At 34.6% G+C, this 24,392-nt stretch overlaps 1 protein-coding gene across 9 annotated transcripts; it reads right to left on the bottom strand.

Moving 5' to 3' along the window:
• Nucleotides 1-1,698: 1,698 nt before the first annotated feature.
• Nucleotides 1,699-20,996, bottom strand: LOC149945931 (zinc finger matrin-type protein 4-like). 9 transcript variants are annotated; one of them, XR_016480394.1, is made up of 6 exons: nucleotides 18,773-19,226; nucleotides 17,667-18,166; nucleotides 12,042-12,102; nucleotides 11,789-11,946; nucleotides 4,552-5,896; nucleotides 1,699-4,404 (listed from the first exon to the last, which is right to left on the bottom strand). XR_016480394.1 is itself a non-coding variant. In XM_090172267.1 (5 exons), exons 1-5 carry the CDS (start codon nucleotides 20,975-20,977, stop codon nucleotides 5,376-5,378), a joined length of 1,293 nt encoding a protein of 430 aa, XP_090028393.1. In that variant the 5' UTR covers nucleotides 20,978-20,990; the 3' UTR covers nucleotides 1,699-5,375. The 9 variants fall into 9 exon arrangements, 5 of the variants coding, with proteins under 5 accessions (XP_090028393.1, XP_090028391.1, XP_090028394.1 ...); XR_016480393.1 differs by having other exon boundaries at nucleotides 1,702-1,917; nucleotides 2,612-5,896; XR_016480396.1 differs by having other exon boundaries at nucleotides 1,719-1,917; nucleotides 4,857-5,896.
• Nucleotides 20,997-24,392: the final 3,396 nt, after the last annotated feature.

Here is a 24,392-nt window from a genome sequence, read left to right on the forward strand (position 1 = left end):
TTCCTGCTTCTTTGCCTTTCACTTTCATTACAGTTAAGTACAGAACAGACAACCATTTTTATGTTTCACCTACAACACAAATAATTAATTAGTTAGTTATCACGACAATGAAATCTACTAGTCAATATGGAATAGATTTATCTGTGATCACTGTTAGGCTGAGCTTTATATACATTTATAACCAATAAGTAAAACTATTGTTGTTGAAAAAATTAATATTAATGAAATATAAGAAGTTATTACCTTTCTTTTTTCATATTTCTTGGTAATTAAATTTCTTTATTGATGTTGAAACGTTAATTACATCCTAGCTCAGCGAGCAGTCCACTCCCCGGCAGAGAGTCCCCGGTACATCGCCATATTTGTTACATTCAATCTATGGGGATCCGTTTCCTAGGCAACGGTCCAGCTACGAGCAAACCTAGCGGATTTATTTGGCGAAGTAAAATACCAGAAAAGAAATAAAAATATCACCCGCGCACAGGCCTTTATTATAACGTAGGCAACGCCCTAACCAACCAGTGGCACCCTTGCCTAGCTACGGCCCTGCTTCAGTAGTCGTCATGTAGGCTTGGCAACTTTTCCCAGTAGAGTTAAGGTAGTTTTTTAAAGTGACAGTTCGAATGGGTATTTTGACAACGGATTTTATATTTTTTGGGAGAGGAGTATTTTTTATTTTTTTTTTACCTGGTATTCGCATGGTTTTAAAGGGTAAATAAAAAGCATACCAGCATACCTCGCATACCTAGTATACCAGTTAGTCAAGATAGAAGCGAACTAGGCTAATCGCATACCAACAAGCCGTCGAGTGAAACTTGTCTCGATTAGAAATGCGTTTAATATATTAATAAAAACTTAAGTTTAATTTACTTAAATTAGGGTTTATTTTGTTTCCAGCCAATGTTAGCTTTAATTCGTATCGTTTTCACAAGGTAAGGGGCAATTTTCGAAATCGCATACTGGGATCCCTTTGAGACGAATTCCACGCGACAGCTTGTTGGTATGCGATTTCTCTTCGCAAGGTAAGGGCCTTACCTTGTGAAAACGATAAGAATTAAAGCTAACATTGGCTGCGATCACTTTGAGACGAGTTCCATGCGACGACTTGTTGATATGCGATTTCTCTTCGCAGGTATGCGGTTTCGAATTTCCCTCTTACCTAGTGAAAACGATACGAATTAAAGCTAACATTGGCTGGTAACAAAATAAACCCTAATACAAGTAAATTAAACTTGATCTTTAATGAGTAAATATTGAAAACACGTGAAAAACAAATTGAAACGCATTTCGAATCGAGATGAGTTTCACGCGACGCGACGGCTTGTTGGTATGCGATTTGCCAAGTTCGCTTCTATCTTGACTAACTGGTATGCTAGGTATGCGAAGTATGCTGGTATGCTTTTCAGTAGCTCCCGTTTATACGTAGTCAATTTTATTTTCCATTTTAGTTAGGCCTACTAGATTTTAAATGGATTTTACCTGGTTTGAAAGTGGTAAAAATTTTTAAATAGTTTTTGCCTAGTATTTAGATGGTGTAATATATTCACCTAGTATCAACTTAGTTTTACTTGTAATTAAGATGGTCAATGTATTTTAAGCTAACTATTGCAGGCAGTTAATTCTTGATATATGTTTATTATTACAAATTATACATAGATAAATTAGAATATAACATACACATACATCATAACACAACATTCTAGCTTGATGCCTCTACAATAAATTTTACCTAATTTTCTTCCAAACCAATAAAAAAGCAAGGAGTTAAATTCCATGTTTTAATGTTAATTGCTTGAATGCCGATCACATCTACTTTATAATGTAATTAGGAGTGTATTTTTCTTTAGGTCCACTTTGAAAGGGTTTTGATACATCATATATTTCAATGATAGTGTGGATTGTCTTGATCTTGATGATCTGTGTGTAACAAAACATTTAATTTTTCCGTATGAAACATAGTTTAGCAAATTACACTTTACACATATTGCCCATGCAAATTTTGTGTATCATGACACATTTTAGTCAGAAGTTCATTTAAATTTTCAAATTGGAAACAAGACGTTTCAATAAGAGGACCTAAATTTACATACACGTCGGTAAAATGAAAGATCGGGTGAAGTGCACTACAGCGGCCTTATCGAATTTTAATTAATTTTGGTTGCGCCTGATAGACCTTGTCACGTAGATGACGAGGGTATTTTTAATTTTGGCCGCAAATGATTATTTAATTGTTTAACTTAATTTTTTTAATTTTAAAAATTTATCATTTTCATTGAATTTTATATAAATTTGGTTGCGCCTGAGAGACCTTGTCACGTAGATGCTGAGGGTAATTTTTATTTTGAAAAGATCATATGTCTTGTTAAAGTCAGAGATTGCAATCCTTTAATTATGATTATAGTAAAAGAATATACCTTAGAGGCGCTTACAAAATAAAGACCCTCCGCCTCAAACGCATATTTTGTTGAAGTTAACGGTCCTATTAGGCTATTACCATTGTTTTACTTTATTGAACAATACTGTAATTGTCACTACTCTAAAGTTTATTTTGAATAATTTAATCACTTCATGATAAAAACCTTTTACTGACACTAAGAGTGGAAATACACACCCACAACCGTTGACAATTGTAAGTGGTTTTGAAGCTCAATTTTTAGAGTGTTGGTAGGGTCCCATTTTTACTCATACGCTCAAAGTTTAAGGCAGAAAGATTGAGAAACCAAAACAATTAGCTGAACCATAAGATTACATGAAATGAAAATTTGCTATTAGTCTTTATTCATTGAACTGCATTAATGATCTTAAAAACTTTATCAAATTAAAACGTCAATTAAATGAATGTAGCTACAAAATAATCCTTTAATTTATTGCAACAGATTGTTTGAATTTACAGGAAGTGTAATTATTCAATCAGATCCTCTGATTTACGAATTAAAGGGGCTCCAAGGTTCGGTGGCCACAAAAAAGAAAATGGAGCATGCTTTTCATCCCCCCCAAACCCCTCACTCGGCCTTGGCAGAGCGGGCAGAGTCAACCGTAAATTTCGCACTTCAGTGACTTTACACACATTTTGTCACCGAACTTTGGAGCCCCTTTAACTATATTAGTAGCAAGCAAGTCAAAAAATTTGAGATGTCCAGCATTTAAACTGATTGATGAAATTACTATTCTATGTGGAGAATTACCATTAGAATTTCTAGTTGACTGATATTTACATTTTTTTATTGAGTCACAAAAGTTGTAGTCAAACTGCATAGAGATCTTGAATAATACTAGGATATAGAATGATGTATTTAAACCTATTCTAAAAGTGCAATTTTATTTCTAAGTTTTATATGTGAGAGTTATAATAACAGTATTTAATTTAAAAAAGGATTCTACAGGTCTAGTAGAAAAGTTTTCTTGACATTTTAGGGAAGGATTATGATATATTAGATTTCTTCTCGTTTCAATTCACTAAAATAACATCTAAGTAATTTTACTGTAAAATGTTTAGCAATAGAATTTAACATAAATTTATTTCACTTATAACAACTCTAATTTATTATAATTCGTTTGACAGTCGCGTTACCACATATCAACATTTCTAACAATCATTTTTAATAGTGCATTGGTGTAAATTTCTCCTAAGAAAACATTTTAATAGGATTTTGTTTTACACTGAAACTTACATAATCCTTACGTCTTAACAATGTTAAGACATCTCTGCTATAATTACAATTCTAAGCCGATTTTCTATATTAACGAAAGTACCATCTAGAAAAACAATGTTACGAGTAAAAATATATCATATTAAAGCAATAATTTAATCCAATACACAAATTAACGCGCTAGTCAGAAAAATGATTTATTTTATTTGTATTGCTAACAGTGACATAAGACCCAATAGTGTGTCCGCCCTACCTTCGCACCTTTTGAAATACCTACTGAAAGCTAGACAATCAACTACAAAGCCAACTAGAAGGCTATATACTGGGAGCGTTCTCTTTGGTCTGTAAGCTAATTTCCCTTACCAAAAAATAAGTTGGCTTTTAGTTGGTATTCACATTTAAGTTGATATTAAGTTGGTTTTAAGTGGTCAGCATATTTCAGTAAACTAGTTAAGTTGGTAATAAGTTGGTGGGAAAATGCCTTTTTCTTTAAGTTGGTATTTAGTTGGTTTTTAATGGTCAGAAAGTGACATATTACTTGTAAGTTGGTTTTAAGTTGGTATTTAGTTGGTACCAACTTAAAGTATTTCCTAGACCACTTATTTTTTGGTAAGGGTTGTCTTGGCGCGAGAGACTTCCTTTCACTTGGGCAAAAAGATATATTCTAAAACTCAATACTTGGTGGCGCTGGAAATAATTTGAAATATTGATGATTCTTTACCCTTTCTCCTACACTCTTTTTACTTGTGACAAGCTACAGTACCGCCTAGAACAAAGTTCACTAAGCGAGCCCTCGCTTAAGGCGAAGCGGGGGTCTGGCAGCAGCCCTAGATCATGTTTCCCCCCCATAAGCGCCGCTTTACGCGAGCGCTCGCTTAGTGAACTTTGTTCTAGGCGGTACTGTATTAGTGAAACACAGCACTCTTTTGGGAAATATGTCGCTTTTGATATTGTCTTTTCAGTAATAACAGGGTTATACAAACTTTGGGATGTTGGAATACAATGCTATACTACCAGTAATAGAAGTTCAAGTTGGAGGATTTCATGTTGACTTATCAACAGAGCCCTTTTATTGGAGATAAATGGAAGCTCGTAAAAAATATGAAAACAATGGTGGGGAGTCAATTATAAAAATATATTTTTAAGTTTCTCTAATATTAATTAAAAGTTATGTATATATTTACTCAGTATTAAGGAATAGATTACCTATTTGGCTCTCCTTACAATAGTTGATATTATAAAATGTCTTTACGCTTCCCCAACTTGTTGTAATGTTGCCCTGGAATAGTTCAGCGGCTTCAGCCAATGCCTAAGAATGAGTTCATAAACTCTTTAGTGGGAGAGAAAACGGATCCACAGCCGAAGCGGGGAGGCAATATTTCAACAAGATGGCCAAGGTTATTTTATAAAAACAACTATTACAAATAAAATTGGGTGGAATTTGGGGAAAACAAATCTAAGGTATGGGGCATCATCCAAGAGCTTTCATAATCCAACCTACAAAAGTTGAATTAACCTGGTTATAAATGAATACATATTAATAATTTAGTTCGTTGGTGGGAAATTCACCTGAGAAGAATGCAAAGCAAGTTATGTTGAATTTTTACGTTAGTTTCGTTGAGACTACATCAACCTGTTGTGGGACAAAAACCACTTGCTTTACATTATCCCCAGTCTAACTTACATCAGCACAGTAGTTAGTTGCTTTTAAAGTTGCATGACAACTTACCATTTACCCAAAATTATATCTTTAGGATCTTGGTCAGAGTGGCATATTAATACATCTGGAATTATATCTTTAAGTTCTTCCATGTTTAGTTCAGATTCGTTTTCTTTCCCATGATCGTTATTATTGAAACTGGCTAAAGGTAACAGAGTTGTACTTTTCTCTAATTCTTTTTGCCTTTCCATTTTCTTATGAAGGGTGCCGTTAAGATGTTGAGCATAATTTTCTTGTCCACAAACCGATACATTACAGACATGACAAAAAGAAATGCAGGTAGCTACAGGTAACAAAGGTGGCGTGTAATTATCTCTAAAAGTTGCTAAACTGGACAGAACTGATGTTGGATCACTTTTCACAGATTCAAAAATATGGGTTGGCTGGAACTTTTCAGGCATGGCATTTAGTTGGATTCTTTTCTGATGACTTGATCCATAGAGATGCTGGTTGAAGTTTGTAATGCCACTAATTGATACCAGGCATATATCACAAAAGAAATTTGTGCTGGATGGTCCAGATAAAGCTAAAATAGATTAAATTTCATTAGCATTACGAGTGTCTGAGTAAATAAAGATGGCAATCCATTAATGCAATTTTGTATAAGAGAAGTTTTTGGGAAACACCTTGTTCTTTTATCAAAAACACTAAGCTCCCCACCAAGTCTCTAGAATATTGGTTATCTCCTTATTTTTCTTCAAGGTACGTAGAGTACCCTATTCAGCGTCGGACTTTGTTCCATTGACAACCTAGGTGCAATTTACTCCTAAGGCACTTTTATATAAGTGGTATTTGTTATTATTTTTTTATGCAATTTTTGAGACCCTAGGATAATAAGCCAATGAACTTATTTTCAATAAATCAGTGGAAAAGCACAAATATTTCAGTTAATTAAGCATTTTTAAAAATGGTCCAAAATCAGTTTTCAGGATACTTTACATCTATTTTCATAAATTTACATCCTAGTTTACCTCATTTTAGTCGTGAAAAGTTCCTCTTTCCCTTAACCACCACATTAGATTTTTGCAGTTTAAAAATGAGATAATTTCAAATACTGGTTTAAATTAAAGCAACCAGTACTACCAAGTGTGGTATTTTACAACGTATCTTCATAGACAAAAAGATTATCCCAGACAGTGATCCTATACCTTACCTATACTAAACTGTCGTCTCCTTAACTTGGGTACAAAATCAGGCTTGTTTTCCCAGTTAGATTTAGTTTGTCTAAAAAATCCTATGAAAGTCTGACATAACTTTGAGTTTGCAACATTTTTTCAAAAGGTGGAGCTAGTAGTCGAGGGTTACGATTAGAAGACGCATTTTGCAGAGGATCGAAAGCTGCCCTGAATAATCTTATTTGTCTCTGGTATTTCTAAGTGCAAGAGTAAAAGGAAGAGAGGAATTCATGCCAGAAGTAAAATTCACACAAGCCAAAAGTGACATAAGACCCAGAAGTGTGCCAGTACAGTATAATGTTAAATGAGAGCTTGCCGCCGAGTGGGGCGTTTAAGAACTATGTCTATGTGTGAGAAAATTAAAGAGGAAATCGCACCAGAACATAGAATAAAATTATAAATGCTAGTACTATTCCATCTAGTAGGCTATGCAGTCTATTGTGAGACTAACACTTTTAGGTATTAGCTTTGGTAGTACACATTGCATCTAGTTGGCTTTTTAATCTATAGTGAGACTAACTTTCAGTAGATATTTAAAAAGATGCAAGGCTAAGACACTTGTGTTTTATGTCGTTTTTGCATTCGGTATGGTATGCCAATGTGACACTATCAATTAAAGATTTCAAGCCATATTTAGAAAATTAAGTTATAGTCAATTTCAAAAATGTAAATTCAAAGGGTTCTCACTAGTTTTTGAAAATGATTGGGTTGAGAAAATAGTAATAATTTTACATAAGTAAATATCCCTATAGAGTGTAACTTAAGAGAGTATACTTATAGTAATACAGGGTAGATTTGAGGTGCAATTGGATGTAAATTCCCTATCATTGAAAAATACCTAGAGCCTGCAACGGTACATGTTAATTTGTGTGAGACCGTAGAATCTTGTGATTTTTTTATGCAAATTCAAATGACATTTATTTTTATTTTTAGTGAAAACTCTCCAAAACGCTTGACAAGGGGTGTCATACCCGAAAGCTTGCAGTATTTTAAATTTTTTAAAAATAAATATGTACAAAACATTAAGTATCCGTCGTGTATTTTATTTTATATATCTTGACCCTGGTTAAAGAATTTAATTTGTATAATAAGTCAAGTGTTTTGTGAGGGTTAAATTGTGTATACCCAACTGGTTTTTAAGCATAGTTTTGTACAATGAAATAGATTTCCCTTGGTACTTTAAAGGAAAACATGTTATTTTTTAGAGGTTTCATGATCATTGCTTGATTTTGATTGTCTTATCATTGCTGTGAGTGTTTGTAGTTGTTTAATTTTTATTTTTGCTTCAAGTAGTTGTAGATATATGGCTTCTTCATTAGGGTAGGTAGTATTGCTTTCTCAATTTATAATTTCATGAAAGTAAAAGCCTTAGTTTATGAACCAATTTACACATCTTCAATTATGTATTTTCTTCTATAACTAATAATAAGCCACGTTATGGAAAAAATCTGATTTCCTTTCTTAATTTTTATCGTTTTTTTTTCGGGTAATGCCACCATGAAAAATTGATTTTGATACAATTTACCAAGGATTAGAAAGGTGGCAGCCAAAAATTAAAGGTTCCAAAAGCATTACTATTGGCAATAGACCAAAAATGTTAATTTTTAAAATTGCCAATTTTTTATTAATTGACTAAATATTTCATAAACCTTTTTTGCATTTTGGATTATAATAAGCATGAAATTTAAGCATTTTTTAGGTGAGGTGTCTACTAAATATTGCACATAAACTTTTCTCGAAGTACTCATTAAAATCAAAAATAGATAGACAAACAAAGAGTCAACTTCATGAGCGATGGTCTGCCACACATAAGCCGAGGAGTCCGTTCAAATTGCCTTCCCCCCTTTGTGTAAGTTTACTATTGAGGGACATCGCACAGGAAAATACGAAAATAAGTTATTGATCCTAACGTACTCTAATTAAATTAGCTTTGTTTATTTATTTTTAATAGTTTGTAGAAAATGTACATTCGCGGCCCCTTGACACTTATTGAAATTTACGAGATATCTTATTGGACGCCTATTTTTAAAAATCACGTCTGTTACCGTACATCTAGACTTTAGATCATTTGGATTTCTTAGATTTTATTTTTGTGCCTGAAAATCTATTACTTAAAAATAAAATACCTTTAGATAAAAATATAGGTTCTTTGGATGGAACAAAGTTTAAAAACCAGCAAACTCAATATGCAACACTTTCGTAGTTTCCAAAGAGGTTTATGAAGTAGGTTCAAGTTTGAACCAAGAGTGCACATAACGTCGAAAATCAAAGGCTTAGAGCAAGCTGTTCAAACAAATTTTAGTGTTGAGTCTGTTGACTGTGTTAATGCTTTAACTCAAACGGAAATTTTCAGTTTGAAAGTCCCTCATGTGAAATGGGATGAAATTAATTCTTTTAAAAATGTAAATTCACGTAAGCGAAAGCTATCTACCAAATGAGACGCATCTTTAGTTGATTTAGAATTTTAGCCATGATTTGCATACCTTGCTTTTTGACTTTACGGCGCTTTCCCGTCTCATCAGTTGTAACAAAATGATTTTCTTAAAAACCTTTTAAAATTAAATTAACACCAACTAATTCCTTATATGCTTTATTTGGATTTGTAGGCAGCAGCGTGACAGCTGTACATTCGAGAGTAAAGCTAGGTATTTTATAAATCTGTTTTGTATATATTAAATATCTTTTGCATTTATATATATATATATATATATATATATATATATATATATATATATATATATATATATATATATATATATTAGTGAGTCAACTGCTTATGTGGATGGAATTGATGTCAATAAACTTAAAATGCTGAGTGACATTGGTAAAGTTATAAATTTTTTAGTACGAGTTGAAATTGCATGCATGTTTTAAAAATTGAACTGTTTGATCAATATAGCTACGCCATCAAATATTATATTCCTTGAGACAATGCTAGATATTTTAAAAGGAACCGATGCTGCATATGAAATGGTAAGTAGTTTAGTTAATGCATAATTTATTAATTGTTATAATTTAAATTACATTTAAGCCTTGTAAAAGACCTCAAATTAAATCATGCAATAATATTGTGATAGATGAGGTAGCTGATCCAAAAATGGTAAATAAACTCTAATTAAACCTCATATTAGGAACTTGGCTGATATATTTTCTACTGAATTCTTAGGTAGAGCTGGTTGAAGGCAGTGGGGTGAAGGTTTCAGAGAAACAAAAATCAATAATAGACTTTAATGGATGAGTCAGATCCAAAGAAAATTATACGACTTATCATAACCACAATTTATAGCAGAGATGAGTTGTCCAAAATGTCTGCTTTAGGGAAGAGAGGAAGCAGTGGGATTCCTCAGTCCCTCTTCATTGCAATAAAGAGTAAGATTGCCTTTTTCTACTGTAGTTTTAAAATAGCATATTTATGTTACCTTTTTTTTTAGTGTATATAAAACAAAGATTCCCTAAAATAAGAATCGGCAATGAAATGATTACAAATACCATAAATGAAAAATGTGCAACTGTCAGAAGGCAGATGAAAAAGTGTAGGTTATTGAACTAATAAAACATTTATGCAAAACCCGATATTATGTCGTTCATTTTTTATTGGTAATAGCCTGGTTTTTAATAGTAAAAACCTAGTTTTCTAGATGGTATTAAACTTGTTTATAAATAGTAAAAACCTAGTTTTCTAGATGGTATTAAACTTGTTTATAAATAGTAAAAACCTAGTTTTCAAGATGGTGGTAACCTGGTTTTTATATAGTAATAACCTAGTTTTCAAGATGGTATTAACTTGATTTTTAAATAGCAATAACCTGGTTTCCAAAATGGTATTCACATGGTTTTTAAATAGTACTAACCTAATATAAGGGAACAGAAGTAATTATGTAACATGGTTTGAACATAGTATATAACCTAAGTTTAAGGTGGTATTGACCTGTGGCATGAGACAAATGCAAGGTTAAAACTAGGTTATAAGGTGGTAAAAATAAGATGGGGGGTAATTGGTTCTAACCTAGTAACACACCAGCTTATTTTTTGGTAAGGGTATCCATTTCGAAATGATATCCGCATAAGCCTTGCTAAACTATACGGTAGCAGACGTACATATACTGTAGCAGATGATAATGCTAAACATTAATGCTTGGATCGCTAGTGATGGGATGAACTATTTTGTACAATTGGGGAAAACATAACGTCAAAAGGCGCGTCTCCGATTGGCTAGTTTCTTTTGGGGAAAGGGGAAGGTTTCAAGGCTCCTCATATTACGAGAGGAACACTGCAAAAGGCTCGTGGCGGCTCACGAAGTAAACTTTTTGTTTATGTCTATCTATTTTTGTTTATGTCTATCTATTTTTGTTTAAATCAATGTTCAAACTCTGTACTCAATTGCTATCCCAAATTGAAGAATAATTTCCACTTTTGCATGGAAAAAAGTTTGCCCATTGAGGCATTTAGTGTATTGAAAATTTAAAGATTTTGGAACATCTTAGATTGCAATCTAATTGCTCTAATGAATAATTAGTAACTATATTTGGTTCCATATTCTAGTGACTAACCCAACAAATTTCTTTCATGGAATGAGTTCCCTTAATTTTGCTTTAGTAGTGCTCGAAATGGACTGGAAAGCACCGGAACGGCATTCAGTTTAAGTTTTTCTTCTTATCATTCTGGTTCGTAGAGATTTTTTTATTGCACAGCTGGAGTTTTTCAGAATAATCAAAAGCTTTGAAAGGAAACGCATTCCAGTTCGTGAATAAATCCATTTCAAGCACTGGTTATTATTAGTAAGGATGGAATATATTATTTAACACAGCCAAAGGAGTAGGCGGTTGGGCTTCAGGTCGGGTTCAGGTTACCTCAAACCTTACCCAATGAGAGCAGCCATTTAGCTTACTGCCTGCCATACTGGATTACCCTGACACATCGGGTTTCGGGACTCATTGCTTTACTTTGAACCAAACCCAATGGCAAGCCTACAAAGGAGGTACACGGATCAAAACTACCTATAAAAGTATGTTTATAGTAATTTTAAGTACCAACACGTGTATTGTAACCATAAAAAATATTTTCACAATAGATGGAATAATTGCATTACTAGTTCATTAATAAACACCATTAAAACATTTATTTAAATCACTTATAAATATAGAATGTTTAAAGTAGGAAATCGGAATAAAGGTTTCAAGAAGTCAGTTTTCACGAAAAATAGAACAGCAGCCTCTACATTTATATATATATTGTTCACTTACTAGTTTTAATTTTATCACTGGCACAAAAGTTCACATATGGAGACGTGTTTGGATGAAACTGTGCATTCATTACTAAATTTGGCGTAGTGTTTCCTTCAATATTGAGGGCTGGAATTTTGCCAGGAAAGTTCTCATTTTCTTCAGATTTTCTTTTAAATCTGTTCGTAATCAACCATAGAAAATGTTTTCCACCATTTGTCTTTATAAAGTAATTTTCAGCAAATATTGATGTTCCTATAAGTTAGAAGCTTACCGGTTCTTAATAACACTTGAATCTGGTTCCTCGGTACTTTTATTCACAATTCTTTCTTGAGCTGCATGGAAATAACATTGATAACTACTGAACATTTGATTTAGGTTTTTCACTATAGTTCAACTAATATTAAACTAAATATTTTTAAAGGAGCATATATGGTTTTAAAAATTGTCTTAGTAACTATGTAAGTTACATAACAAGTTATGTTTAATAGTCAACTCAATCGTAACTGCAATAATGGTTTCCTCAAGTTCATGTTGAACAGATTCTTCTTTGAATGAATTATCTTCCACTACAATAGGAGAAACGCCACACAAAAAACCTCAGAAGGCAATCAGTGCTACAAACACTGAAAAATCACACATAGATCCACCATCATTATACGTACAGTTTATCCCCTATTTCAGTTGAAAACTTCTTACTGATGACATCGTTGAAAGTGGCATTTTAAATTTTTTTTTCATTATGATTGCAATTTAAATCATTTTCTACCCTTCCAAAGAAATGGTAATTTTTTAATTGTCGTAGTAATTGCGCGAGTAGAAAGGTAGATTTCCAATGCAGATTTCGCATTCAGTCAAAACTGCATTCCAGTACGGTACTGGAGTTATTTTCCAGTTTGTACTTTGAGTGGATTCCCTCAGAGTCGGTGCAAGTGTGTAAATTTTGCATATGGAGTAGGACGATAGTTTCCTAGCACTTCTTCATCCAAAAAGACTGAACACTTGCTAGCAGAAGGAACATCAAATTCTTTGACCATCCATCAAAATACCTACTTTATATTCCCTTTAAGGTGTTCAATTTTTCAAATTCATACAAGATTTGAGCTCGAATAAATAAAAATTGAAATAAAACAAAATAATTTTAGTGTCATTTCACTGGCATTCTTCCATGTTCTTGCATTTTCATCCAGCATAACTATGTTACAAATTTCTGTTCCAAATTGTAACGCACATTTTGACAACTGCAGCAGTGTCTTCAAACTGGAATCTGGACCAGTTAAATCATTTACTAATTTTTATCTTGTTGCTTGCTTAACCAAGGTTCAAAGAGCGTATAGAACATGAAGATTTGGTTGATTTCACACAATGCAAAAATGACACACACTCTAACATAACTTTGAATGGTGCTTTATTAAAAAAAAATCATTAACGTTAACTTTGAATAATTAAGAGCTATAATAAATCTTATTAGCATTAATTAGTATATAGGCAGGAGTAAATGGAGTGTGCATCTGAAAATTTAGCATTGTTCAAGAATCAAGCTTTTTCACAGAGGTAGGTCAAATTCTAGCTACTTGGTCATATTAAAACGAGTGAATACATGTGCATTGCTATGACGAAAGGAAGTACTAAATTAATGGCTTTAAAAGTCGCTTGATGACTTAGGCTTAAGGTGGTGCCTTGGGTAATAGCCTAGCTGGTTATTATTATTATTAAATTTGGCCCACGATCTAGTAGTTGTTTCAGCTCCATCATAAAGGGTTGTGTCTCACCCTAGGGATATTATCACCATTGTATAATGCAGAATACATTCAAATTAAACACATGGAAATTCAAAGTAGATATATTTAAATGTGATATTAGACCCATGAATATATATTTCCGTGTTAAAATTTAAATTTAACGATTTCTGTATTGCAGTATTGTGGATATCTGTTTTGCGAGCTATATGAACAAAATTATCTTGTTTTTATTAAATAGATGCATTCAAATAACTATAAAAAAGAGTTAGTTCAGTAATAAGCATTTTAGACCAAGAGCTATCAACCTTTACAGATTGGTTCCCCTATTAAATTAAATCCCATTTAAGTTTTACAATTAAAATTACAACCTTCTACAACTGAACGTATTCTGATAATCTGGACCTATTGATATTTGGTATCCCTTAAAACCTCTACAAAACAATTATAAAGTTGAAGCTATTAAGTAGACCTGGAATTTACATTAAATATCCAAGTTAAGTATTTATCCAGCTAAGGCTAGTTAAAGACACCCTTCCCATTGTCAGTGAAGCAAAGAGAAAGTCGATGTAAACAAGTTGAAGGACGATTGCCCCACAAAAATAAACTCCAGTGTGCTGCAAGAAACCTAGTCACGAAAGGAAGAAGCCCCAAATATCACCCCCTTTATGGAAACTTCTGCAGCCTTCCCTTATAGAAGCACAGACTCACGAGGCCCTGAAAACGTTTCCACTCACCATCCAAAGACAAGAGAGGAAAGATAGACTATGAAGCCCATTAGGGAGTCTTTGCCAACCCAAACAAACTGAGGTCATCAACAGCGAATCAGAAACCTGGTTATAGTTTCGCGTCACTCCCAATCAAAACTACAAGTAACCAATAGTTTTTTACCCATGAGACCTTTTCGGAACTGTTTTCTTTATTAATAATTACCATGGACGTACTAGGTTTTCAAGTTTATGTATTAGCTTCCCTAAACCTCCTTCTCCTAATATTATTCATTCCTTTCTCCGTTATTTTCTAAACTAATCTCGCCCAAAAATAAATGTCCCAAGATCATGGAGCGGTAATAAAACCTACCAGGAACCATGCACAAGTTACCCTCTTCCTCCTCAATGTGTTGCGTTTGTGTTACTAAATGTTACCAGGTGAGGTGTCCCTCAAATGTCACTGAACTTATAATAATTTAATACCAGTCACAATTTAATAGCGTTATAATAGTATTATTAGAAAATAAAAAAATTCAGATTTATAGTGGTATTGTAATAGAGGGAGCTGGGAGTGGTTTGTGTTGAAAAACATGTTTTGCTTTACGAGGGAGAGTATAAATTCTTCCTAATAACAAGGAGACATTAGGGTGTTTAAAAAAAAATGCAAATATCGAATTATTTTGGTGCACATGGATTTTCTTGTTCATTTTGATGAGAACATGAACCACGAAAAATTTTACGTAAATTCATGAATATTTAGGACTGCCTCAACGAGCTAAAGTTTTACCATTATAAACAAACCCATTTATAAGCAAAAAAAAATTATGTCACTCAAATACTTTAACTGAACGAAATATTCAATATTTATTACTTACTTAAGTTTTTATAAGGTTTATTATAGTAATAAGTACCGGTACACAGTAAAAAAATTGGCAGAAATCCCCACAAAACCAGGTCCTAACTTGTGATTTTCAGCAGTTATGACCTGGTTTAGTGGGGCTTTCTGCCAAATATTTTATTGTGTACCGTTACTTATTTCTATAATAAACCTTGTAAAAACTTAAATAAGTAATAAATATTAAATTTTTCGTTCAAGTAAAGTATTTGAGTGACATAACTGATTTTTGCTTATAAATGCATATGGGTTTGTTTCCCTTACCAAAATATAAGTTGGCTAAAAACCACTTACAACAACTTGTATTTCAACTTGGTTTTCAGTTTGTATTTGGGACAAATGCCTACTAAAAAATAACTTAAATCGTCTTTATTAATCAACTTATTTCTAACTAAACCAGAATCAACATTTACATTTAACTACTTAAAAGCAACTTAAAAATTATATGTAACTTCCTGACTAATTAAAACCAACTTAAAAATAATACGAAACTTCCTGACTACTAAAAACCAACTAATTACAAACTTAGAAAAAGAAGTATTTTCCTACCAACTGAATAACAACTTATTAACCCTTCAACTAGTAACTTGAAATATGCCAAGTTAATATCAACTAATAATGTGTATACAAACTAAATATAAACTGAAATCCAACTTATTTTTTGGTAAGGGTTATAATGGTTAAACTTTAGCTCGTTGAGGCAGTCCTAAATATTAATGAATTTACTTAAAAATTTTCGTGGGTCATGTTCTCATCAAAATGAACAAGAAAATCCATGTGCACCAAAACATTTCGATATTTGAATTTTTTTTGAACCACCCTAGGAGACATCTTGAGGTGTCCCTTACCAAAAAATAAGGGATTTCAGTTTGTATTTAGTTTGTATTTAGTTGTCAGCATATTTCAAGTTGTCAGCATATTTCAAGTTACTATTAAAGGGGTAACAAGTTGGTAGCAAAATACTGCTTTTGCTAAGTTTATAATTAGTTGGTTTTTAGTAGTCAGGAAATTACAATATTTTTAAGTTGGTTTTTAGATGTTTCCCTAGTAGGATTTAAGTTGCTTTTAAGTAGTTAAATGTAAATGTTGATTCTGGTTTAGTTGGAAATAAGTTGATTAATAAAGAGGATTTAAGTTATTTTTAAGTAGGCATTTGTCCCAAATACAAACTGAAAACCAAGTTGAAATACAAGTTGTCGTAAGTGGTTTTTAGCCAACTTATTTTTTGGTAAGGGCGTTTCTCCTCGATTTTGTTGAAATTCTGTGGTTAAGTAGACCTTCATGTACCCAGTGGTGTAGTCCTAAAAAAAAGAACCAGGGTACGGCCAACTTCGATTTCGCACGTAATTGAAGTTGGCTGTACCGGCCGCTATAAATGTACGTCCAACTTCGATTATTAGCGTGATCGAAGCTGGCCGTGACTAGGTGACTATTAAAAAATTGTTATGGTATTTTCATGCGGGCAAAAATTATAAGAAATTCACATACCCTTAATTCAAGAAAAATGATTTACGAAATAAAAGCAAGTTGAAAAAAAGAGGCAGGGCGCGCCCAGGCAAAATGGAAAAACTAAGGCCTTTGAAAAAAGCACTGGGGCGACGCCCTGGCCCGACTACACCACTGTATGTACCTTGAAGTGAAAAGTTTAAATGGCCGTTCGTTTTGCTATGACAAACAAAAATGTTTATCACAACAAGTTTAAACTTTCTCTATGTAAAATAGAATGGCAAAATCACGCCCCCCCCCCCTTGCCATTTTCAAAGAATGAAAAAAATTAAAATTTTAGCAAAACAATTGGCTAAAATAGATAAATTTGGGTATTTGATTTTATGGTCTGTTTTTATTGATTCTACCCATTTTTAAGTTAAATTTTGAGTTGCTAAAAAATTTTTATTGGTCATGGAAAAACAATTGGCCATTGAAACTTTTCCCTTCAGGAGCTTTCAAGGTCAAAAGGTCTACTTAACCACAGAGTTTGAACAAAATCGGGGAGAAACACCTCGGGATGTCTCCTTGTAAGTTAGTTCTGATTTTACCACTTCTATAGTAGGGTTTGAAAATAATTTTATTGCTATTAAGAATTGGGGTCCAACAATAGCTTATTACGGCTTTCAACCATTCACAGCAAGGCCAAAAGTGCTTTAAAACCCTTCACTGCATGAGCCCCTAAACATTTAAAAAACTACACCAATTGTTTTCAGGTTGGGTTTCGCAGCCATGTTCATGGCACTATGGCTGAGAGGCAAAAGAAACCTAAGACCCAAAAGTGTGCCTGAACACCATTTTCAAATGAGATCTTCCCGCGAAGTAAAAGAGAATATGTCCTCAATATTTTAACTACTCCAGCGCATTCAAGTGTGGCGTTTAAGAACGTATCTCTATGCGTTAGTGAATGTAAGAGAGAAAATTGCCACAAAACAAATTAGCCAATAGAGAAAGCTTTCTTGCCAACTAGATCTAGCAAATGACTACTGAAAATAAACTCGTTAAATTTTGAATCATTGCTACAATTAGTCGCTTTGCTTTGAAAATAGTTAATAGAACTAGCAGCTTACATAATTTAGAAGTGGTCGATTCAATTGCTTCCACAGTAGCTGTTCCAATGTTATTCTGAAAGTTTAAGATCCTGACTTTTTTCGCATGAGGAGCGCCTTTAATATGATCAGCAAAGGACTGCGGACCTGTCATCGTAGTGCCACAAATGTCACAGTGATTTACATTTCTTACAGACATTCCTTGCATGTCTTGTTTCACAACTTTTGGAGCAGAAGTAGTTTGTTCTTCTAATTTCCATAAGCTCGAGCCTGATTTTTGTTCGGTGACTAAGAGTCTGGGATCGACGGTCTTCTGTAGTTCTAAATTTTTGGCTCTCTTTGCGTGAGGACCTCCTTCCATATGAGCATAGTATGATTCTGGACCAGTCATTGTTACCTTACAAATATCGCAGAAAAATCCATTGCCTAAGATAACATTAGGCAATTCTTGCTTAACTTCAGGATGGACTGAAGTCATTGTTACACTTAAATTGTTGCTAGTAGAGTCAGTCAGTCCAAGCCTTCCAAACAAAAAATTAAAATATACCTTTGTAATGACAATTAAAAGTGTCAAGTAGTAAGTAAGATGGTGAATATATTTATTTAATCACGAATTTTTACATATACACCCATGAATGCAGTGGCATCAACAGGATTTCAAAACTGGCGGCGCTTAAGCCATAAGCCCTGGTCCAAAGAAGTTTGGAAAGTTGACTTGGAAAAATTAAGTTTTTGATGAGTATTTATAAGGAAGCATTTCGAATACACTTTTCGCCACTTGAGTGAATTGGAAAAATTCTGAATTTTAGGAGGCACTTTTCGGAAATTTTAGGTGGCGCTTTAGAAATGATACAAGGTGGCTCAAGCGCCGCCTTAAATACCCTAGCAACGCCACTGCATGAACATAGAATGTACGCCTTACTCTGATGTGGCTGTATTGGAGTCAGGACTTAATTTAAACATGGATATCTCAATAAATAAATATTGATACTAACTTAAATTCCACCAAGCCTTTTCATTCAAATGCTATACCAAAACACATTGTTAAGGGAAGCTATATATTTGCTGGGTTCAGTACAGTATTTTATTTAATGGTTTAGGCGAAAAGATAGATTTGAAATTATTACCTCTGCGCAAAGGCTACTTTTCTTTTATGCTTTTCGCTTATCATGTGCTGGAAATAGTTATCTTTTCCAGAAAAATGCTTTGAGCACACAGAACAAAAGCTTGAATTTTCACTTTCCATAATAATTAATAAGAATATGAAAATTTCCTTAAACAAATGGTAGGTCAGAAGGGGTTTTATTTTAATTGTAAACGCGTGATTAGCGTTGATAAGGTAATTATTTATAATAACGTGGGTTATCACCAAGAACTCTAATTTATGAAATCTTCCAAATCAATCAATTATTATAAAGTCTATTTAAATGCCACGAAATTTTTATAGGACTTATACTTTTAGTTCTAAATTAGTCAAACGTCCACGACGTAATAACACGTGGCTGACGTCGAAGTTCAAAGTCCATCATATAAGTAAATGTAGCAACGGTTCCCAAATTTCAATGGTTCAAAATCATCTCACCGCTTGAAGTATATTTCCGGCAAACGACAGACGATATGACTTTAATATGTTGTTAAATTAATTTATCTTAAATATGTTACATTAATTTAATATAATTTCACCTAACCTCAACCTTAACCTTAACCAAACTTAGCCAAAATAATCGAAAAATATAAGTGTAGAGAATTTCGTAGACCACGGAAAAGAAACCCGAAGTTATAACCAGCAGCCAATGAAATTCGGAACCATTGTTACCTTTAGTCGATTATATGGCGATTTCCTTAAACCACTCTCAGGGCGCTCTCATATCGCTCTGGTAATCCATTTTCTGAATTACACATAGTAAATGGTAGATGGAATGTGATCCGAGAGCGTTCTGAATGTCGTAAAAGGATTTCGTTATAAGTAAAACTAAAACTGAACACACCCGCTCACCGAGTCACTACCGATATTTCCACTCAGAGTTGCCATATAAAATTTACGTCCATCAGCCCAAAAGGAAATAAAACAAGCCCAAAAAAATCGCCCATCGTTGAAAATGTTTTTCAAAATAAGAGCCCAACTTCTCGCCATAATTTATAGATAAATTTTATCTAGTAGCACGAAGTTTATTCAAATAATTACCGTATATAAATAATAACAACACCAGAACATGTATTTTCATAAGTTTTTTAATATTTTAATACTGTAGACTTTTAATATTTAGACTCAAAACTCCATATTTTTCCAAGAAACGGTTTTACCCTTAAGTGGTCAATGGATTGTTACTTATTAGCGTTTATGGCACTAAAGAGACATCGGGAATGGTAGCTCGACGATAAAGGCATTCCTGGGCTTTCCGTGAAATTTTCCGTTCTCAACTTCATCCCCTAGTCTCCCTTTTAACTCTTACTGCGTTTTTGACGGAGTTGAGGTTTTAGTCACACATAATTTTTACTCCCCGAAGGGCCTGGACTTCTATCACTTCGGTGATGCCGCTTTCCCTTTCCTTTTCCCAGGTTTTCCATTCAACTTTCCCCTCATTTTAACCATTTTTGTATAGAATTACCCCCTGGACCGCTGCGCTGCCGCTATTTCGTGGAAACGGTCGAAACCATGAAAACAAGCTCAAAAATCCGCCTCCCACCCACCCAAGCCATTTCCCCCCCCCAAGCCATTCCCCCCCCCCGTAGTGCTTTAAAAAGGAGCCCAACTGGCAACTCTGTTTCCACTCAGTCGTTTAGAAAAACGACTCACTTCTTTGAAAATAGAAAATTTATCAAAGAAATATTTAATTTTTCACGTTAAATTTTATTTTCATATTAAAACCTACGATAAAATCCTATTAGCTCCTATTACATTAAATGAAAAAGCTCGTTTTCGTGAGGTGTGTAAATTATTTTAAGAAGTCTGTAAATTTATTTAAATGACTAAAAATGTATAATTTTTAAAACACATTATTATTATTATTAAAGGAATAATTACTCTCCCCAAACGCGCAAACACGACACAGGAAAAAAAAGTCCCATTTTACCTGTTTTCCGGGAGAAATTAGCCTGACTACATAGACCGGTTTTTTGGCGAAAATAGCGGATACCATTTACGCCCGAGAAACGGTTCATAATAGCACCAGACGATTATCCGATTATCAAGGAAAAATTAAAATACTTTTCTACAGATAAATGAAGTTTCAGTATTGACATCCCAAAATGATGTCAAATTATCTACTTAGTAATATATTTGGCAAATATAAATTAAATATTACCAGAATTTTCAGAAATGATGCAAGCATCAAGTACGCTACGTTGTAACATTGAAAGAGGGCAAAGTTCGTAAATCAGATAAAGCTAGTTTTCAAAACGAAAATCCGCGGGTGTTGGTAGAAAGGGTAGATAGAGGGGGTTTACATCCGTAACGTCGAACCATTCGAAGTCGCACCGTTACTAATCCTTTGGCTCGACGCGTTTTCGAAACGGGTTTACAAGGTCGAACTTTTGACCGACGGGAAATCGGGGCGATCTTTTTTTAGGGTTTTTTGGTATTTTTAGGAGCACTATCCAGAGTGGAAATGGACGCGAATCAAATTGGTCAAAGCTTATTTCAGTTGTTTAAAGGGCAACGCAAGTGAGCTGGCATTTGTGTGAATATGTATGCAAAGTGCGAAATTTACGGTAAACTCTGCGTGGTCTCGCCAGTACTGAGGGGGGGGGGTGTATGGGGTTAAAAAGCACGTTACTTTTTCTTTATTTTGCCACAGAGCTTGCGTTGCCCTTTAATATTTTTTGTTTTGTGACATATATACAACGAAACTATTTGAGAAACATTATTTTACACTCGCGTCTGCTGATAATAGAAATACTTCAAAATCAATTGCAAGCTAGACGTCGTATCTTTTACAACAAGTTAATCCAAGGAGGATAGGAAGGGAGGCGAAGTAGGAGGGATGAACGCGCCAGCATCCTTGTTAGAAGCTTAGCGCGCGCTCGGCGGGAAAATTTCGGAAAAATGGCGGCAAGATTGCGGCCGCTACGCTTCGTGTTGCCGCCATTTTTCCGAAATTTTATAGCCGAGTTCGCGCTAAACTTCTGGTGCGTTCATCCCTCCTACTTCGCCTCACTGCCCATAAATTGAAAGTCCATGATATTTATACAGAAAATCAGAATATAAAAATAAAGTTTATATAACAATCACCTTACTCTGCGATTAAAAAACACATTTCAAATAATAAAAACGTGTAGTTGCGAACATCCAACATCCCGGTGTTCTTAAAATCTCATTTTAATTATTCAAATTGCATTATTCCATTGGTAGTAAGCATAATTTATTGATTCGTCGCTGCAGCACACGGTCAGTTGTCTTGACAGTGACCGCTAGCTCTTACACAACCGTCTGCGCCAGGATCGATGTATCCGTGGTATTCTGTCCAGCTTCCATTAGGTCGGAGGAAGATCTTTGACTTAAAGGGCAACGCAAACTCTGTGGCAAAATAAAGAAAAAGTAACGTGCTTTTTAACCCCCTACACCCCCCCCCCCTCAGTACTGGCGAGACCACGCAGAGTTTACCGTAAATTTCGCACTTTGCATACATATTCACACAAATGCCAGCTCACTTGCGTTGCTCTTTAAGTAGGACGAGATCGTTGACATGTAAGCTTCGTTTGACTGAAAGCCATTTAGGGCGTTGTTGTAAAATTCTTCAGGATTTTTATTAGCGTGTAAATTTAGGGGAGTTTTAATTTCCCTCCCAAACATGAATTAAGCCGGAGAAAAACCGGAAGACTCTTGGACGCCCATCGCATATTGTCGGAGACCTACATGTAGATCCCAATCTTGATGGTTACCGGTGACGTAAGACGCTATTTGGGTACCAATTATTCTATTAAATCGTTCTGTCAGATTACTTTGAGGATTATTGTAATATACCTGTCTATAACTAATTATAACTGTTTAACTACTAATGATTAATCATATTATACTTTATATTTAAATCTTTATTAACGGTTATTCACGTCTCTTACTCAGTCGCTCTCTCTCTCTGATCACTGGCGGCCTCCGGCCGCGCGCTTCTTCGCCTCCACTTGAGGGGAAAGGAACTCTTGACTATTATAGCGACATCTGAGAACGTAGGCTTTTGAGAGCGTGAGCCAAGATAACAACATACATTACAATGATAAAGGTAGGTATATCTACGTTTAATTTTTAGAACGTTAAAGACGTTTTTAAATAGTTTGGAAATAAAAACCGAGCCATTATCGCTGACAACACTGGACGGTAAACCAAAGCGGGTGAAAACATCGTCAACTATAGGTGACGTACTATTGGGGTTGTGGTCGCGTTGCGTAACGGAAAAATTTCTACCCATTTAGTTAAATAATCACTGACAACTAAAATATATTTAAATCCTCGTTTGCTGCGGGGAAAGGGATCTTTAAGATCTATTGAGATTACTTCCCATAAGGTTCGGGGATATCGCTAGGTTTCATTAAGCCGGCCGGTTTTTGGGACGGTACTTTATGGGCCTGACAAACTGGGCAATATCGACAATATTTATGAACGTCTAGCGTAAGACCTGGCCACGTAAATTGAGTTCTAATACGTTTGTGAGTTTTCTTCACACCAAAGTGACCAGATGACGGAATGTCATGACTGATATGTAAAATTCTAGCCTGAAGCGATCCAGGAACAAGGATTTTAAAAGGGTCCCACCCTACATCAAATTTATCACCTACGCTTTTATACAAAATGTCATCTTTTATATCACAGAGGGGCGCTAAGTCTACCACCCATTTCTGTACAGCAGGGTCAGAGGGAACTAAATCTTGTTCTAAATAATTAATTGGGGAACCTAGTTGAGGGTCGCTCCGCTGGTCCTGCACCATCTCCTCGCTATCAAAAATGACCGACGGGGCGGTCTGGTTTATATTACTAATGGCGCAGGAGTAACCGACATAATTTAATCAGACTCTTCCGGAATACGGGAAAGTGCGTCGGCTACGACATTATCTTTTCCAGCAATGTGATTAACACTAAAATTAAATGCTTGGAGACGGGCATTCCAACGGGCGAATTAGCCAGTCGGATCGGGAGCTGTGAGAAGCCAGCGCAGTGCACTGTGTTCCGTTAAGATTTCAAACTGGGACCCCTCAATATATGGTCTAAACTTTTCTACCGACCATACGACGCCAAGGCATTCCCGTTCAGTGGTTGAATACCGGCGCTCGATCTCGCTTAGAGAACGACTAGCGTACTGAATAACGTCCTTTTTATTATTTATAATTTGGGCCAAGACTGCCCCAAAGCCCGAATTGGAAGCATCGCAATAAATTACAAAGGGGTGATTATAATCGGGAGATGAAAGAATAGGAGCTGTTGACAATTTGTTCTTGATAGTAGTAAAGGCATGTTCTTGGTCAGACGACCAATTCCACGTAACTCCGTTATGTAAAATGATTTAACGGACTTGAAATATAAAGCGACGATAGTAAGAAGCCATACCTAGGAAGCGCTTCAGCTGCTTCCCCTTTAGCAAATTAGAGTCGGGCCGACGTCGGCGAAACACACTAAAACACTGAAGTTGGCCGACGGTCGGCCGACCATCGGATTGTGGGTCGAAATGTCCTAGGGGTAAAAGGGTTGGCCGACTAAAAAACGTGGACTCTTTACCAACTTTTAAAAGATCGAAAAACCGACTCCGAAACGACGTCGGG

The sequence above is a fragment of the Leiobunum rupestre genome, chromosome 4 (genome assembly GCF_980474605.1).
Source record: "Leiobunum rupestre chromosome 4, qqLeiRupe1.1.hap1, whole genome shotgun sequence".
NCBI lineage: Eukaryota > Metazoa > Arthropoda > Arachnida > Opiliones > Sclerosomatidae > Leiobunum > Leiobunum rupestre.